This window comes from Radiomyces spectabilis, assembly GCF_025331425.1.
Source record: "Radiomyces spectabilis strain NRRL 2753 chromosome Unknown BYT42scaffold_22, whole genome shotgun sequence".
NCBI lineage: Eukaryota > Fungi > Mucoromycota > Mucoromycetes > Mucorales > Radiomycetaceae > Radiomyces > Radiomyces spectabilis.
In genome coordinates this window covers 15,464-28,078 of record NW_026251947.1, presented here as the reverse complement: position 1 = coordinate 28,078, position 12,615 = coordinate 15,464, and the positions used below count along the sequence as shown (strand labels likewise).

The following is a 12,615-nucleotide window of genomic DNA, read 5'->3' as shown; positions in this document are numbered from 1 at the left end:
TGCTCTAAAATAGGCAATGTCTTGATGCTTAAACCGAAATTCTGCAGTTGAATCGGAAATTATCGCAGAAGTCCAAACCGTAATTCTGCTCATGATCGAGATTCAGTAAAAAACGGAAAAAAATATTCTGCCTGAAAACATGAAAAACTTTTAGGGTTCTAATAACATGAATGTATGTCATGCGTTTCGAATAGGGGAATTTCTATTATGATGCGTAGGAACCAAAATAAACAACGAATCTAAGAACGTCTCATGGCTGAGCATCGGTCCAGATGGATGAATAACCTCGCGACGTACAACCAGACCCAACTTTAAATTGTTTTTGTGTTGCATCAGCATGTGGTCCACCTCTAGCATTTCAGGAGTCATTCATGGCCTGTGAGCGATGACGAAATGCGACATGTTCAGAACCAATGAAAAAGGGGGGGGGGGAAGAAGGGAAGGTTCTCCCCCTCCCCATTTTGCTAACAGAACGGATACGAAATTGATGCACTACCGTCTCCCGAAGATTGTGAAAAAAATCAGGCCACTATTGTGCACAACCTTGATGAGAGACTATATAAAATGCACAACCCATCGCGCCTAATTGCTGAATTCTTATTTGAATGAGCTCGCCAAACAGCGGACCTCAATCGACGAAATGCGAGTCACCTGGTCTGTGAGCGGTTGGCGATACGGTATTCACCTCTCGCACCATGCACTATTTACGGCCACGACTGCTACGACTGGTGTTCACGTCTAAGCGCACCAAAGTCACTGTTACTCACGCCGACGCACACAGCAGCTGCAAACGGAAACAACCGACGCCGATTTTCCTGATAGGAACAAGTTTATCACACGAAGCTACGGAATGGCAACGACGATTCAGCGAACTCGGTTATCAATCGACGACGGCCTTGTATTCATCTGAGGAATTAGAATCCTCAAAAAAAGACTCGCTCAACACTTATTATCAAGGCAGGTCCTCCGTCACCAAAGAAACAAGGTGATAAAATCACCAAAATACTAAAACAGCTATCTTAGATCTTGTTACCATTGCACGCGATCGGTGCTTTTTCCCTCCACTCCTTGTCGGCTTTGACAAAGGTTCCTGGGGTCTCTGCAGAAAGTTTGTAGCCAATCAGCCCGTTTCGGCTTTAGCCATGATTGAGCAACTGCACGATCGGGATCAGCCCAACTTTTGGGCAAACGAGGCGTTATCCGAATTTGAACCCCACTTTCCTATTCTTGTCATTTCGCAACAAACGACCCTGCCTCCATCGCTGACTTTTCTGCAAGATGAGATTGACCATGTCGTGGCGCAGAATGACACGAAACAACCGACACTCTCAGCCTTATTAGCGTGGATAGACGAAATGAATATTTGATATTTCTGAACATGCAATGAGACACACGCGTACAAGTTTTTCGTGACTTGAAAAAAGAAGAAAAACTGAGTTCGTTTTTCACTTTATCGTTCCATTTTTCCTTTATTCTCTTTAACAATTCGAGCTTCATCTGTTGGTGAAGAGCAGACATCATGACGAACAACTTGCTGGATGTTGAACCCGTCGGATATTGGGGACCGATAACAAGCTCTGTTGACTGGTCGGAGATACGTCTATAAAAGTAATAGAATCATCATGACTAAAAAAAAGTATGCTCTGTATAGGTGTGAAAAGAATTATACGCATTGGTACTACGTAGCAGAATGGTGGAATACTCTGTCTGTATGTATCGGGGAAAGGTTAAAAAAAAGGGAGGGGGGAGGGAACAAAGTTTACGGTCATCAAGGTAGTAGAAACAGGACATGATTAAGAAATAACCAATGGCGCTCGCTTCTCGTCCCCCTTGTTATTTAGAGTTTAGCCATGATTGTCCTAGGGCTTTTGGGTGTGGGTTCCATCATCGATCGGTCGGTTGGCGGATATCGGGTGCTTACCTCCTCATCATTGTCGTCGGTATTGGCAGGTAATGAGCGCGTGATAAAAAGTCGGATGAGTAAGCCAAACCGAATGTTGCGCTAAATATCGTCGATGGCGATATCCAATCAGTGTTTTGTTTCATGCGACATTACAGTTTGAGCATCAAATTGGGATGAGGTAAAAAAGAGAAAAAAAAAGGCCATTGCCCCTTTTTTGACAATCGGCGGATGGTCTCACCAATGATAATAATTAGGTTCCGATGGTTTGGACCGCATGCTACCTGCTGTGGATTCTGTTAAAAGAACACGGATATGAACGCCACCTGTATGGTATCTGCATTGCATGCTACTGTGGATTGGCGACCTACGTGACCAGTCAATCCAAGGGCACCACTCAATTCTATATGTTCCAAACGTCGTAAGTGAAATACTCTTCGATCGATGGAGAAAAGAAGCCTTTTTATCCCTCCCCATCGACGATTTGGCGAAAAGACTAAATTAGATTTAGTTTCGGAGTTGTCATGTGGAGTTGTTTCTGGTTTGTGTGGAAATCCTATCGGCAAGTGCAAAAAAGCGAAGTCCGCCGACTTTTCCATACCGGCACGTATTATCTCATTGCAGCCATTGGGGTTTGGCTCTTTGATTCCAACCTATGTTTCATTTATGACTATGGTGTACCGAACTTTCAGCTTCATGCCTGGTAAGATAACAGAGAATAAGAAAAAGACGCCAAAGGAGGGAGGAATGATTCAACCGATGTCACTGATGGGTTGAGATCATGGTGACGCCGATCGCATGTTATGCTTATTTCTTTGTTTTTGTGTTATCTTTAGGTGGCATGTCCTGGTAAGGAAAACCTAAAAAAAAAAAAAAGGTTCCTAGTCACCATCAACGCATGGTGAGGACGGGAAAAAAAGTTTAAAAGATGATTAATGTGAAACTTTGCTGTTTTTGTCATGGTATTTGTAGATGTCGATTAGTCTTCATTATTTTTTGTTGCATGTGGACACGAGACCAAGCAAGCCCGAAGTGAATGCCGTCGAATCGGTTATTTTATGAACATTATCCCTTACGTTGAATCGGTGGAAGCCAAGAAGTCATAATGCCATTTTTTAAGGTTTTATAGTTTAAAGCGTGAGACCCAACGGATCGGATATCATGATCCATTTTCAATTTTAAACTATTGTTTGTATATCGTACAGAAAAAAAAAAAACTATTCCCTTTGGAGATCCACATCGACCTTTTTTTTGGGGGGATGGGGAAACAAGAAAAATTTAGAAAGTATGAAGCTGGTCATGGATGATTTGTTTTGATAAACAAACTGAAAAAACAGGAAGAAGGAAAAAAAGGTCCAAAAAGCATGTGGGAAGAAAAAGCCTATTTTTTGGTAATGTTGTTCAATGTTCATTGTTGTTTGTTGGTGAGAAAAAAAAAGTATAATATTTGAAAAGATGGGAAATAAAAAGGGGGTTGGGTGTCATGGCGAAATAGAAAGATGGGGAAAGTTGAAAAAAGCGAGACAAATCATAGAAGGGCATAGAAATTTGCGATTCGGTCTCGACCACAGATGACGTATCGTTGGAAATCGACATTTTTCCCCATTCAGACATTATCCATGCTTTTAAACTAAAAAATGTCGATTTAACCCCTCTGCATAAAAAATGCGGATTTTTTATTTTAGCGTCGATGGATTAGAATCCCCTCAAAATGACCTAAATTGCACTAGTGAAAAACAAAAGGAACGAAGAAAAAAAAGCTTAAAATTTCCTGTTATAAATAGCCATTTGTTCATTTGGCTTTTTTATAACCCTCTTTTTTCCCTCTAGCTCCCTTTCTTTTTTTTTTTTTTTCTCTTTATCATCATCTCCCTCTTTCTTTTTGTGATCTTCGTTTTTTGCCTCTTTTTTTGGACTCCATCTTAGTAATCACTTTTTAATCTGTTTTTTTTTTTTGCCTTTTTGCTTTTTTGTGTGTCTGCTTATTTTGATCTGCTCTTTTTGATCGCTTATAAAGTTTCATCTTTTTTTTTTTTGGTTTCCTTTTTTCCCTTCCGTTTTATCTCTTTTTCCTCTCCCCCCTTCTTTTTGCTTTTTTTTTACGCACCAAATATGGAAACTTTCGTTGGTTATATTAAGACCCCGCAGGATGCTCTCATCGTGTTTGAAGCTTGTCGTCGTGGTCAACTGAGCCGTGTGCAGCGACGATTAAGTAGCAAAGAGCGACTGAATATACGTTCAGGATCGGTATTTGCATGGGATGAACGGGAAGCTGGCATGCGACGTTGGACCGATGGTCGTACATGGTCCCCCAGTAGAGTCCTCGGCAGTTTTCTGACTTATCGCGAACTGGATACCAAACGCCGTCCACGCCGCCCTTCATCGTCGTCGTCGTCATCGCAATCGTCATATCTACCAATTTCCAAAGCGGCTTCCAGCTGTTCCTACAAATCCGGAGGTTTGATCAAGCAAAGTTTCTCGATCTGTACGGCCACAAATCAAAAGATCCATCTCATCTCTTATTACACCAAAGCCGATATTGCTGCCGGTCGTCTTACCCAGCCATCGCAGCATCCCCTCTTATCTCACATTAAAGTTCCCAAAGGACTGTACCCTGAATTAAATCCCTTGGACACCAGTGGTGGTCATTCCGCCACTCTTCATAATTTACGTCAAGATCTCTCGTGTTCAACTGTCCCACCGCTTACCATGGAGTATCATATCTCTACTCCTACTGAAGTCTCCACCATCGCTACCTCCTCCGTCAGTAAAACGCCCGTGTCACCGCCACTCTCATTATCGTCTTCCCCATTTTCCTCCGATGAAGATGTCACCGATCTCGCCTCTCCTTCGTTCCAACCTATGATGATGCCAGCTCAACCGCCTCTCTTGGTTCAAGACATTAACTGGTGCAACCTATCCTCCAGCGAAGACAAACGCCAATTGCAAGCTTTGCAAGGCCAATTACGCTTATGAAATGCATGCCTTCCTTTTACTATCGCTATTCTTCCGTCATCTGCATGCCCCCAAAAAAAAAATTTCTCAAGGAAAAAAGGTAAAAGATTGCAAAAGAACTCCAGATCCTGAAGTAGCAGAAAAACATGGAATCCGATCGAATCCAACAGAAAAAAAAACCAAAAAAAAATTATCACTCAATTCTTATGTACATATATCATGCAACCACCTTTTTTTTTTCTTATCCTTATTCCAGCAGTGAAAAAATAATACCCTATTTTTCTATATTTCTACCTTTAACCAGCAGTTATACTATTCCCTTGCTTTTTCTCTTTATACCTGACCTGACATGTAGTAGATCCATTATACAGTAACTGACCGCTCCTTTTTATTTCATTGTTTTCTCATATTTTGTTTCTTATATCCCCCCTCTATATTTAAGTATTATTTGTACTATGACGAATGTGGCTAGATAGGACCAAAAGAGGGGTTATTCAAGAAGGGGAATGAATCGTAGCAATCAACTAAAAAAAAAGTCGTAATTAGTCAAAGCTTATACTGTGTTGTGGATTTTTGGTTGAGCACAGAAAAAAAAACCATTTTACGGTGTTGCATGTGTGACGGACCCAACAGCACGGAATGAAATTCCCAATTTGGTTTGTTCTTTAATGCGATTGGCATGAAAAAAAAAATCGTCACCCTGTGAACAACGAAGTTCAGGGATGAAATTACAAATAAAATAAAATATTTCTATGGGAGAAAATAAGTGCCCATTCGCCACCAATCGTATTACGCCAAAATCACCTGCTTTCTTCTTTTTTATTGTAATTGTTCAACTGATGTCGTTCAGCCAATCCATCATTGAATTGAAGAAACCATTTTATTTGTTCGAATTGACCTTGGAAGTACGTGTCCACGGATAAATCCTTCGAAATATTCAAAATAAATGATATAATCAATCATTCGATGTGAATGTGTCCAGTCATTGTATTATCATGTGCGAGAAAGGTTCATATGTTCCATATGATGTATGAACATGATCCAGGACCCATCGATCGTAATGTCCTGAAGCCAACCACGTATTTTGCCTCGCATGCCAGCTTTGGGGGGAGACCTTTTACAAGCTGATGATAGGTGCTAGGCTGGGTCATTCTATGGATGATGAATTAGTATACAAATCATGGACAACATTTGACAAATGATTCATCATTTGAAAGTCCTTTTTTTTGCGTATGATCCGTGAATTGCATAATGAACAAGTCAATGATTGTAGTCAATCCCCATTCATTTGCCCGCCCCGGATAATGATCTTCACAGGATACAGTATAGTGCAGAAACTTTGTCAAGTAGGACCATGCAAATACAGCACCGCTCAAAATAAGGGATAGAGGGCTCTAAACCATCCGAAAATCAGAATATGCATACAATCTCATATATGCATGAGATATTTCGGTGATTCCTTTACAGACAGCCGCCCTTGTGATGGTCGACTATTTAGCCATAAAATAGCTAATAAACAATAAATAAAATTGTTACTTGATTGAGACTCACTGAGTCCAAGTACGCAAAGGAAAGGAATTTTCCGACATTCCCCACGTCCTAGAAACAAATCTGCTTTGTTGATCATTGTTTTACGCACAGCCCCATCAGAAATAATAACGTATGATCATAAGAATGCCAATTGTCAGTGCAAACGAATAGCTGGAACACAGGAGCGACTTTTGAAAAGACGCAAACGATGATGGCCTGAAGCAGGAGATGGGACCACGAGAAACACCAAAGCACAAGTTAGAGGGAAATGGATGAAAACAAAGCTTTTGATTGGTTCCCATTCGATCCTTTTTTTTCGATCGATTTCGCAACTTTGCCATTTTGTACTCAGAAGGTCTTATCCCCTGAGAGATCCTCAAAACCATGTGTTCATAATATCGGTTAATCCCAAACATCGTGTCAACCTTGAATCTCCATCTTTGGCTGGAAATATAGTTTTGACACTCGTTACTCCCCCTTTATTTCAAGCAATACGTATCCCTCTTTCTGCATTATTTTCAAATTTACCTTATCCTGCAATCAGAAAAGTTTACTTTATGCATCACCCATCACTTTAATCATGTGTGCCACCGACTATAAAAGGAACCGAAAAGGAATAAGAATAGCAACCCCTGATATTCCCTAAAAAAAGATTCCGCCATATCAGAAGTACTGGTTTGGAGCTCAGCAGTTCAACACTAAACATGATTAGAACCAGTTCTTGGATAGATGATACAAAAGACAAATATATACTTTTTTATTCCATCAATGGACAATTGATTGGAAGAATTCTAAATGATCGCAAATTATACAGAAAGAAAAAAAAAAGGGAAATAATAGGAAATGATGTGATGGAGAAGGAATAATAAAGAAGTGGGTAGATGCGATGAAATATTAGAAACAAGTTGGGATTTGGGAAAGAGAGGGTACTTATTTTCTTTTCTGAGCGAATTTACAACTTGGGACCGGCAGCCAAGGTTTCGGGAGAAGCACCATCCTGGAAGGTCTTGAAGTTCTCGACAAACATACCGGCCACCTTGTGCAAGGATTCATCGAATTCCTTGGGAGTACCCATCCAGATCTTGCGAGGATCCAGAAGCTCATCAGGAACGTTGGTGACCTTGGTAGGGACCTGGAGGTTGAAGACATCGTAGTGGGCGTATTCAGCATTGGCCAATTCACCGTTATGAATAGCATCCAAAATAGCACGAGTGTACTTGAGAGGGCAACGCTTGGCCACGCCAGCCTTACCACCGATCCAGCCGGTGTTGATCAACCAGGCGTTAGCCTTGTGTTCAGACATCTTCTGAGCCAACATGGTGGCATAGCGTTGAGGGTGAAGCACCAAGAAGGGAGCACCGAAACAGGCCGAGAAAGTAGCGGTAGGTTCAACAATACCGTCTTCAGTGCCGGGAACCTTGGTGGTGTAGCCGGAGATGAAGTGGTACATGGCTTGTTCGGGAGTCAACTTGGACACAGGAGGAAGCACACCGAAAGCATCGCAGGTCAACAAGATGATGTTCTTGGGGTGACCACCCATGCAAGGAAGCTTGGCGTTGGGAATGTGGTAGATGGGGTAAGCGCAACGAGTGTTCTCAGTAAGGAAGTCATCAGAGTAATCAACGACACGAGTCTCTTCATCCAACACAACGTTTTCCAAGATGGAACCGAACTTGATAGCGTTGAAAATATCGGGTTCCTTCTCGGCAGACAAGTCAATGCACTTGGCATAGCAACCACCTTCAATGTTGAAGACACCCTGATCGGACCAGCAGTGTTCGTCATCACCGATCAATTTACGCTTGGGATCGGCACTGAGAGTGGTCTTGCCGGTACCGGACAAACCAAAGAAGAGGGAAACATCGCCATCGGGACCTTCGTTGGCAGAAGAGTGAAGAGACAACACACCAGCCTTGGGCATAAGGTAATGCATGACAGTGAAGATCTAAATAACCCAACCATTTAGTACCCAATTTTTTCCTTTGATCCTTTGTCTTTCTTGTATCGCCAAGTTTTTCTCCAAATACTTACACCCTTCTTCATTTCACCAGCGTATTCAGTACCGAGGATGACCATTTCAGCACGCTTGAAGTTGATAGACACCGATGTGGTAGAGGTCATACCGGTGGTGTAGCGGTTAGCAGGGAATTCACCAGCGTTGAAGATGGTGAAGTCGGGGGTACCAAAGTTCTCCAATTCTTCTTCGGTGGGACGGATCAACATATTGCGCATGAACAACAAGTGGTAGGCACGGGAAGCCACCACACGGACCTTGATGCGGTACTTGGGATCCCAACCGGCGAAACCATCGAACACGTAGAGACGAGTACGGGTATTCAAATAATCAACAGCACGTTCACGGTTAATCAAGAAGACCTGTTCAGAGATGGGGGAGTTGACGGGACCCCACCAGATATCCTTGGAAGAGGTTTCTTCTTCGACGATACGCTTGTCCTTGGGAGAACGACCAGTCTTCTTGCCAGAGTAGGCACACAAAGCACCGGCGGAGGAAATCACGGTACCTTGTTCATAGGTCAAAGCTTCTTCGTACAAGACAGCAACAGAAGGGTTGCGCTTGATAGTAACCTATAATAACATGATGCCAAGCCAATAGTAAGTACACCAAGTTCACCAATATGTAGCCCCGAATGATCATCAGGCGGTATGCGACTGTAGGATAATGGTACCTTATCGTAATCAATACCGGCAACTTCATGCAATTCTTCCTCGACCTTGGTGTGGGTCGAGCAAGAGCTGGTAGGACGGCCTGTGTAAGGGGAACCGGGTCTGGAAGCAACCATAATGATAATAAGTTATAGAAGGAACAAAAAAAAAGATAGAGTTATCGTTCAAGGCGATCTTTGACCCCTCTATATATATTCCCCACATCGGTTTTACCTCGTCTTTTTCAGAAAGCGTCTCTTCCGATCGGAGTAGACGCTTTCGACCACTCACGGAAAAGCAGGTCTGCCCCACATGGGATTCGTCGTCATTCTTTCAGACCCCGCTCACCAGGTTGCCTTTTGCAGTCTCCAAGGGGACTGATCGGAGAACATCGTTCCCGATTTCGCCCTAGTCATTATGCTCCTCATAGCAAAATGACGCATGTACCGTTACAAAAAGACCGCGAAATAAATCACCTTTGAGTGACAAATGTAATTCAATGGCTTCACAAATTTATTAGCGTTAATATATTTGTAAAAAGGCGTGAAAAAAAAAGTGCTTTGGGTAAACCATGATCACGACTGAAAAATAAGAAAACTCAAGTCAGACGCTGTGTGGGGTAGAAACCATCACCCTATAGGAATTTTTTATGCGCTGCCCTCATTCTTTTCGCGTGGGAAACAACTGGTAGTTTCGGTGGCTCTTTTTTTCCTTCTTCGTTTTCTGTCTAGGTGAACACCAGCCGAGCGGTTCCTTGGAATCGATTTCAATCTCCTTTACCCTTAGGTTGTTTTGCGTCATTTAGTTGCACAGTTCAACCATCGACAAATTATCAAGGCCACGATCAAGGTGCCCCAGTCTCGTTCTCTCGGAGACAACCCTTGGAGGGTCGGTTGGAAGAAAGGCATTTTACCCTATTTGGTATCATGCGACTCTTATTGGCTCCAGCTCCCATTTGCTCCAGGATATCCATTTTTTAATTGCAGCTCCGAATGGCTGGCACATGTGAAAAGCAAGCTATTGTGGGCGGGCACGAAAAACCTGAAGCGTATGACGCCATGACCGGTCTTCTCATTTGTGCTCATTTACAGTCTTTACTTTGTCGTATTTTCGGTCAACAACTCAGACACACGCTAAGTATGAAACCATTTACGGTTCAAAAAAGAGGAGCACTCCACTCCCTCGTCAAGGGAATCTCTGTTCCACGGTAACCGGATTCACTTTTAAAGGTCAGCTCGGAACGGAAACCTTGTTGTTTTCTCGAACAACTCTTCAGCGGGATCATTCGTATTTCCTTGACATTGCCGTTTCCTTTGAGGGTGCAGAGCAAAATAAGGTCACACACAAGGAGATCCGTAAATTGCATTAAAGCAAGCATTCAATGAAATAAAACCTTCTATTACTGCTACGTCATTTATTCCCAGCGTATATTATGGTGCCGCTTTTTAAGGTAGGGATAGCAAACGTTGGTTCATGAGCAGCACAGGGGAGGCATATACAGTACAAGCATTAGAATTTCGGATATACCTTCTTGGACCTGTCGGCTTGTTTGCATGAAAATATTTGAGAATCATGCAATTTCCTGAGCTTGATCAGGTCTTGAAAAGGAAAAATTATTGAGTTTACCGAATTTGCTAATTACTGAGTAAGACAGCAAATTCGATCGAACTTTCGATTCAAAAAAGTTCTTAGCAATGCATTGACAAAATCTCTCAAACAAGGATATTTTGTTGCGGATAAGAAACAGCACTGAACTCATTGTAGCAGATCAAATCAAGCAAATGATGCCTTGTATGCCGTTTCGTTCTGAGCAGCGAAGCACTTGCGTATTTTCTGTTTGATTCCGCTAGTCGATGGTCTATTGTTTCCGTAAATAATGAACAAAGCTGAAGAAATCTTTCCGTAACAGAGTTTCTGGTAGGCAGCCTTGGACTTGATGTTGGCAGGACGAGTTTGAGGGACAAAGATACAGTGATTCGATCGTTTTTCCGGGTAGCTAGGCCAGTGCGCCAAAACGGAAAGATCCCATCAATTTTTGAATTAACGCAGCCTGATTTGATTTCTCTATGCTGAAGACTGGCCATTTTTGATACGCAATATGTCTTCTATGAATAATACAAAATTTGACAATCCAGTACGTATTCTTCAGAGACAGAGAGAGTTACTCTGAAGATATCCTTAGAAAATTTTTTCATATGGGATTGGGTTATATCATTTCCATGGAAATGGTAGATGATGGGTTCAAGCGGGACGTTTTCATGTTGAATATCGGCTGAGGAACATTTTTGGATAATATCGCCTCTTCTGGCTGTTATGGCTCAAAATAAACCATCACATCCGTTCCGACGAGCTTTTACCGATGCGTCGTGCTTCAATGTTATGGTGCATGTGATGTGCTGCTAGGCGAAAAAATTAAATTAAAAAAATTCAAGCTTGGACGTGACGAAATAGCCGCACAGACAACATTTCAGGACTTGTGTTCCAATTTTGGAAACTGTGACACTCAGTTCATATCATTCATCCGCGTCCCATTTTTTTCCTCGCATTCTGGTTTTTTTTTTCTTCTGCAAAGTAATTGGTCTAACAAAGAAATGAGCTGGTTCCAACGCCAAATTCGATTGCAAAGACGTGGCAAAGGTAGGTTACCACAATCAAACAATGTACGAATACAACTGTTGAAGCGCCGTATACGGACTTGTTAGGTTGCCATTTGGTCCATGACGAAATTGTAAAACAAGTGCCCGAGATTCGCGACTACAAGGTCGGCATGGCCAATATTTTCTGTAAGTTGGGTACTTTGACGGTGAGCTGCGTGGATCGGGTGAGCGTGGCGATGCTCATGGGTTATTGTTTTTAGTACAACATACATCTGCCTCATTGATGCTCAATGAGAACTGCGATCCTGATGTGCGACGCGATATGAATATGGCGCTTGATAAAATCTGTCCTGAAGATTTTCCATATATTCATACCGATGAAGGCCCAGATGATATGGTAATTTGCATATCTCATCATGAGTTGTTGTTTTTTTATGGTGGTTATCTAATTTGGATCGCTCTGCAGCCTGGTCATTTGAAATCCGGCATTATCGGTGTTTCGTTGAATATTCCCATTTCAAACGGTCGCCTGGCAACAGGCACATGGCAAGGGTAAATTAGAAGCATGTTACTTATCGAGGAAGCGAGTGATGGCTAACATGGTATGATGTAGCATCTATCTTTGTGAGCATCGCAATCACGGCGGCGATAGAAAGGTGGTAGTCACCCTTCAAGGAGAAAAGAAATAAATAGAATATAAACCGATGATTATTGTTGATTTTGATGACAGGGAAAGCAAAACGATGTAAAAGTACATCACTGAATAAAATGAAAATTCTAAAAAGCAAATAAAGATAATGGGATGTGAATAACAGTTTTGCTGTGGAATAAGTGCAGACAGCATTAGCGGAACAATGCAAGAATAAATAGGTAAAGGCAGCTCAGCAAAAACAGATCGACCACTGTCTATGATTCAGCGGCCTTCAACTTTGCGTGGATACGGTCCAGGCAGGCTCGTTCCTCATCGGT

At 42.2% G+C, this 12,615-nt stretch overlaps 5 protein-coding genes across 5 annotated transcripts; 4 read left to right on the top strand and 1 right to left on the bottom strand.

The window, feature by feature from the left end:
* Positions 1-600: 600 nt before the first annotated feature.
* Positions 601-1,596, top strand: BYT42DRAFT_214187 (uncharacterized protein). The gene is made up of 2 exons (XM_051562564.1): positions 601-957; positions 1,024-1,596. The coding sequence occupies exons 1-2, from the start codon at positions 696-698 to the stop codon at positions 1,365-1,367; spliced, it is 606 nt and encodes a 201-aa protein (XP_051418051.1). The 5' UTR covers positions 601-695; the 3' UTR covers positions 1,368-1,596.
* Positions 1,410-2,962, top strand: BYT42DRAFT_630176 (ceramidase-domain-containing protein; the record flags this gene model as incomplete). The annotated part of the gene is made up of 6 exons (XM_051572441.1): positions 1,410-1,587; positions 1,652-1,709; positions 1,842-1,950; positions 2,207-2,321; positions 2,737-2,749; positions 2,873-2,962. The coding sequence occupies exons 1-6, from the start codon at positions 1,520-1,522 to the stop codon at positions 2,960-2,962; spliced, it is 453 nt and encodes a 150-aa protein (XP_051418050.1). The 5' UTR covers positions 1,410-1,519.
* Positions 2,963-4,012: 1,050 nt separating this feature from the next.
* On the top strand, positions 4,013-4,876 carry BYT42DRAFT_506477 (Gti1/Pac2 family-domain-containing protein; the record flags this gene model as incomplete). The annotated part of the gene is made up of 3 exons (XM_051565096.1): positions 4,013-4,287; positions 4,339-4,586; positions 4,728-4,876. The coding sequence occupies 3 exons, from the start codon at positions 4,013-4,015 to the stop codon at positions 4,874-4,876; spliced, it is 672 nt and encodes a 223-aa protein (XP_051418049.1).
* A 2,461-nt stretch (positions 4,877-7,337) lies between these two features.
* On the bottom strand, positions 7,338-9,186 carry BYT42DRAFT_619012 (phosphoenolpyruvate carboxykinase [ATP]; the record flags this gene model as incomplete). Its single annotated transcript, XM_051572350.1, has 3 exons — positions 7,338-8,330; positions 8,417-8,971; positions 9,073-9,186. 3 exons carry the CDS (start codon positions 9,184-9,186, stop codon positions 7,338-7,340), a joined length of 1,662 nt encoding a protein of 553 aa, XP_051418048.1.
* A 2,389-nt stretch (positions 9,187-11,575) lies between these two features.
* On the top strand, positions 11,576-12,442 carry BYT42DRAFT_590866 (uncharacterized protein). Its single transcript, XM_051570509.1, has 5 exons — positions 11,576-11,686; positions 11,752-11,832; positions 11,907-12,043; positions 12,113-12,198; positions 12,260-12,442. Exons 1-5 carry the CDS (start codon positions 11,641-11,643, stop codon positions 12,333-12,335), a joined length of 426 nt encoding a protein of 141 aa, XP_051418047.1. The 5' UTR covers positions 11,576-11,640; the 3' UTR covers positions 12,336-12,442.
* Positions 12,443-12,615: the final 173 nt, after the last annotated feature.

Excerpts from the sequence above, each read along its gene's own strand:
- BYT42DRAFT_214187 (XM_051562564.1), top strand. The coding sequence starts at position 696 with ATGCACTATTTACGGCCACGACTGCTACGACTGGTGTTCACGTCTAAG. Across the intron at positions 958-1,023 it reads GCTCAACACTTATTATCAAG|ATCTTGTTACCATTGCACGC; the intron begins GCAGGTCCTCCG and ends CAGCTATCTTAG.
- BYT42DRAFT_590866 (XM_051570509.1), top strand. The coding sequence starts at position 11,641 with ATGAGCTGGTTCCAACGCCAAATTCGATTGCAAAGACGTGGCAAAG. Across the intron at positions 11,833-11,906 it reads CGGCATGGCCAATATTTTCT|TACAACATACATCTGCCTCA; the intron begins GTAAGTTGGGTA and ends TATTGTTTTTAG. Across the intron at positions 12,044-12,112 it reads ATGAAGGCCCAGATGATATG|CCTGGTCATTTGAAATCCGG; the intron begins GTAATTTGCATA and ends ATCGCTCTGCAG.